At 51.3% G+C, this 5,084-nt stretch overlaps 1 protein-coding gene across 1 annotated transcript; it reads right to left on the bottom strand.

Annotated features, from left to right (window-relative positions):
- Nucleotides 1-3,007: 3,007 nt before the first annotated feature.
- Nucleotides 3,008-5,084, bottom strand: Gsx2 (GS homeobox 2). Its single transcript, XM_085691470.2, has 2 exons — nt 4,508-5,084; nt 3,008-3,902 (listed from the first exon to the last, which is right to left on the bottom strand). The coding sequence occupies exons 1-2, from the start codon at nt 5,082-5,084 to the stop codon at nt 3,562-3,564; spliced, it is 918 nt and encodes a 305-aa protein (XP_085547596.1). The 3' UTR covers nt 3,008-3,561.

Raw genomic sequence — 5,084 nt, forward strand, 5'->3', positions numbered from 1 at the left:
ACCTGGGTTCGAGCCCCAGCACTACACAAACCAAGTGATGTCAGCACTCCAGAAGATGAGCGAAGAGGCTGTCCTTAGCTACCCGACAGTTAGTAGTCAGCATGGCAAGAGATGTTGTACTAGAAAAAGAAAATGAAAAACCCTACTATTCTTCAGTTTCTTGTTCTCGGCTTTCCATGCACACTGCCACAACTACTTGGTTCTTTCTCTCCCTGTCTCTTTCTCACTGTCTGTCTGTCTGTGTGGGGTGGGTGGGTATGGATGTGGTGTGTGTGTGTGTGTGTGTGTGTGTGTGTGTGTGTGTGTTCCTCCCTCTCTGGTATACAAGCTCATACGTGTGTGTGGACACACAAATCCTTTAACCACCTGGGACCACTTTCACTTTACCACCGTTCTGGCATTGGCTGACCTGTCAGTGTGGCCTAAGTAAACTGGCACCATCCTAATCAGGTATAATTGGAGAGAAGTGGTGGCAAGTAGTGGGGGTGGGGAGGGGCAGAGGAGGCTAGGGATGGAAGACTGCTTTTCGGTGAATTCTGTTTCTGTTTGGGAAAGGAAGTAGCAAGAAACTGGTTCAGAATAAGAACTTGAGAGAATATAGGTCTACAGGCGCCAGTGTCTCCATTACCTGGGCCACTGACATGCCAAGAATAAGCTGTTGGGGCCTTTTTGCATGGGTTTACAATTAAAAAGCCCTGCCTGGGGCCCTTGGCCTAGGACATGTGGTGGTCACTGAGAGCCAGAGGAGGAAAAGGTCTTTGTTCCTCCTTTTCTCTTTGAGTAGAGCCAGGACACAGGGGTGAAAGGTCATCTTCCTTGTGTTCTAGAGCTCCCAGCAGCCTAGTGTCCTCCTGGTTGGATACAACACCTTCCGTGGTTCTTGCTTTCTACTTAATATTTTAATTTCTCTTTTCTGGTTGTGTTTAAGGATTCCCAGAGGTTGTGCTTTGGATAAAGAGCATTTGGTGAGTTTCACGTGGGACCAGAGGAAAGCTGGAGCCTGCGACTTCCTAGTAGACACTCTCGCATTGGCTCCCAATGCCATAAACCTCCAGTGCACCCAAGGTTTCCTGGCTCACAGCATTTGATCTGAAGATTGTTGGGAGACTATTTCTGTCCTTGAGCCTAGCGTTGGAGAGTGGGCATAACCGCTCATAACCCAGTCTGGACAGTGAGATTCTAAATTCTGGAAGCGTTATTCTTAAAACACGCATGGTAGCCGCAGGAGTGGCGAGTGTGATGTGATAAGAGCATCGTAAGAGTTGGCCACAAGGCCTGCAACCCGAGGCCCAGCAAGGCTAGGGAAGGGACTGAGATCCACGCTGGCAACCGACCTGAGTGTGGACCAGACTCAGGCTCAGGACAGTGGGGAGCTGGCAAGAATGGGCTTAGCACGGAATGGAGCAGAGGTCTACCGGGGTCAGAAGAGGCTTTGCTTTGGGCTGGAGTAGGCTTGTGAGGGAGATTCCCTGGGGTGGAGGCGCTCTTTACCCGACTTACTTCCGTCAAAGAAATTACCCTCTTTAAAAGCCAATCCCTAGCCCCTACAAGCGTCTTTCCTCCCTGTGGTCGCCTAGGAAAAAAGGAAAAGAAGGAAGTTGGTTTTTAGGAAATAGGAAATGCAGCGAGTTTGCGCATAATCCCCTCCCAGCCAGCAGGACAAGTCTCGCTTTCTCTGAGACAGTCTCAGAGATCAGGACTACCAGAGCAGGAGCTCAAGTTTTCTTAGGGCGACTGCCCAGTACCAGACCCAGCCCTACTGCAAAGTGGCCCATGGATCCCCATTGGCACGGACACTGTGTGGTCCTTCCTCCTGCCTGCTCCAGCTTGGTGTTGAATGGTGGTGTGTGTGTGTGTGGGGGTGTAGGGGAGACTGACTCCCCCCTCCCCCCCAACTGTGAGGATCATAAACAAGATGATCACACACCCTTTTTCTTTGCTGGGGAGGACTGGACTAAAAATAAATCAGACCTTAAAGAGGGGGGAAGAGGGAGGGAGGGAGGAAAGGAGGGAGGGAGGAAGGGAGGGAGGGAGGAAGGGAGGGAACAAGTTAAAGTTCTTGTGGCTATTGAGTGACATCTTTATACAAATAAGCAGGAGTCCCACTCGTGGGTGATGTTGGCACTCAGAAGTCACTTCCACAGGCCCAGGTCCAGGCTGAGACACCTAGGTCAGGTAGTCTTGGCTACTGGCTGGCAGGCATGAACCCCTGGGGCAAATTCAGGTGACCTTCACCAAGTTATACCACAAATAATAAGCAAACTCCACCCCCACCCCCAAGGAGAGTATTACTCTACAGATAGCTCTTGGGCTGTTTTTGGAAAGATGAAATTGTATACATTTCGAATTTTCTGTCTCTGCCTTTTTGCTACCTTGGCACCGAGGACATGAGGCCATCCAGCTGACTTACACAAGCCAGCAGCCACATTGAAGTTTCCAGTCATTTGTAAGGTCCCTCACGCTGACTTGTTTGGTGGACAGTGGATCTTCTAAAAACTACTCCTATTGTGTGAATTCCTTCACAGGATTCGTGGTTTAGTATTGAACAAGACAAAAGACCAGAAAAGGGGGGAGTTGGCTATGATCAAGTGTAAGGAAAAACTGGCTGTGGGCCTGGAGTGGGTGGCAGAGGCAGGAGAATCTCTGTGAGTGGAAGGCAGCCTTGGACTATGGGATGAGACCCTATCTCAAACAAATGAAATAGAAACACCGTGGGCATGGCATTGTCTACCTTACCTCTCCGCTACTTTTATAAAAGGGTCCCTCTGACAGTTCCCTGTCCAGCCAGCTGTGCTATCACACACCTAGCTGAGCACCACCTAGTAGGCAGTGTCAAATGAGGACTGAGGTGTCTTTTTGATAAGAAGTTTCTGTTCCCCATAAAACCTTAAGTTCCAAGTTCCATCAGCTGGACTGCAGTCCTTACCCTTACCCCCCACCCCACGACTGTCTGTAGGTTTGGTGTGTGTGTTGGGGGGATGAGAGCAGGCACCACAAATTAAAAATATTTATTTTGTTTCATTTATTTAAATAAATATAAATATACATTTTATATAAAACTATTCACATACAAAGGGACTTCCGGAGACTTGAATTTAAAACTCTCCCCCATGAAAAATTTCAGAAAACAAGACCTACGGGGTTTAACTCTATATTAATGGCAACTTCAATGGTTTCATTTTTAAAACAGAACAAAAAAAAAACAATAAAGAAACCCCTGTCTGATCAAGTTCTGCAAAGGCAAGGGTGGCAAATGACATGTGGTTTCAACCCTCTCCCCCCACACAGTGTTAAACTTAAATCAACCCTGTTTTCCTGTTATATGAGACTGACTCGAATTCTAGATTATTTACATTAAAAAAAAAGATCTACAACTCTGAGTGGAGTCCCAAATAAAGAGTCAAGAAGTAGCTTCAAAGTCGGGCTCAGTTTTGAACTCTTTGGACTTCCCCGAGTTCCTTTTCCGGATGGGACGAAGGCAATGAACTAGAACTTTGGCCCCTCTGCTGTGACGCAGCAGGGGCTGCCGGGAGCAGGTAGACTGAGACGGGGCATCCTCCTTTATAAGGGAGAAATCTCCTTGTCTTCGTTAGCCGAGGCTGGGGACAAGGAGTCCTCGTCCTCTGAGCGCGCATAGGGCGCCTGGCTGCCCACGCACTTGCAGCTTGCGTGATTGTTCCTCGAAGCTCCTTTTCCTTCTTTCTTATGCTTCACGCGACGGTTCTGAAACCAGATTTTCACCTGCTTCTCTGACAGGTTCAGGTACGTTGCGATCTCGATTCTTCGGAGTCGGGACAGGTACATATTGGAGGAGAATTCTCGCTCCAGCTCCAGGAGCTGCGTGCTGGTAAATGCTGTCCTCATTCTTTTGCCGTTGGGTACCTGGCTGGTGTCGGAGCCTCCTATGGACCCAAAAGAGAGTAGAGGTGAGGTGCAGGAAAGGTATTCCCTATCATACTTGCCATTGGATAGGACCTGTCTAACCCAACACACTCGTCTCAGCTTCGCATTCTACAGCCTGTCTGGGAGAAGAGACGTCCCTGAGAATTCAGGCCTTCAATGTGCGCTGGATTCTAAACTAAAGAACTAAGGAGCGCTGGGGCTTGAGCTGCTCTGCTGCCTTCCGTCGGCCTAGCAAAGTAGAAACTGCTAGTAGCCTCAGCCAAAGGCATAGAAACCCTTGAACCAGTCCAGATGCTAAGATTCTATACTGAGGTTTAAACACACCCACCCCAAACCTCAGTCAGCCATGCTCGGGTTTCCCTGAAGTAATGATCCAGGTCTCAAAAGCCCGGATAACATACGACAGTTGTGCACCTGTAGAACGAAGTGCATAAGGTCTCACCAAGAGGTTGACAAGTTAACCTCCACCTCCGTGGAATTTGTAGGGTCGAGCTCAACAATTCCACAAAGTCCCACCTTCCGCCACTCCCCACCCCACCTCCTCCCTTGGCGGCGCAAAGTTTGTTCCTCGGAGGCGCGCAGGTTCCCAGGTACCCCGCCCTACCCATGGTGAGGCAGTGGAACCTCCGCGGGTCCGACACGTTGTAGGTGGTGGCAGCGCAGACAGGTGCGTGGTGTTGAGGGTGTCCCAGGGCCGCTGCGGCCGCCGCTGCCGCCGCCGCAGCAGCAGCCGCCGCCGCCGCTGAGCCCGGCTGCTGGGGCTGGTGATGATGATGATGGTGCTGGGGCGGATGGTGGTGATGATGTGCGTGGCTCACCCGTGGGCAAAACTGTGGGTCCCCAGGACCGGAAGAGAACTGGCTCTTGAGCAGAGGTAGGGCGCCAGTGCCCCCAGCTGCCCCGGCGCCCGCCACCGCAGCGCCTACTGTCCCTGTAGCACCGCCACCGGCTCCTGCGGGCGGGCGAGAGGAATGCAGGTGCGAGGTGACGCAAAGCGGGCACACGCAGAAAGCGCCGCTTTTGCGGGACGGGCAGCCGGGCCCCGACACCGACATCACCAACGGGGACGGCATGCTTAGCGGAATGAAGAAATCCGGCCCTGGGTGCGATTCCGGCAGCGAGGGTGCCGGCCGCGAGGAGTCCTTGATGATGAGCGAGTCCACATAGAAGGAGCGCGACAT

Source organism: Myodes glareolus, chromosome 8, assembly GCF_982192425.1.
Source record: "Myodes glareolus chromosome 8, mMyoGla1.1, whole genome shotgun sequence".
Lineage (NCBI taxonomy): Eukaryota > Metazoa > Chordata > Mammalia > Rodentia > Cricetidae > Myodes > Myodes glareolus.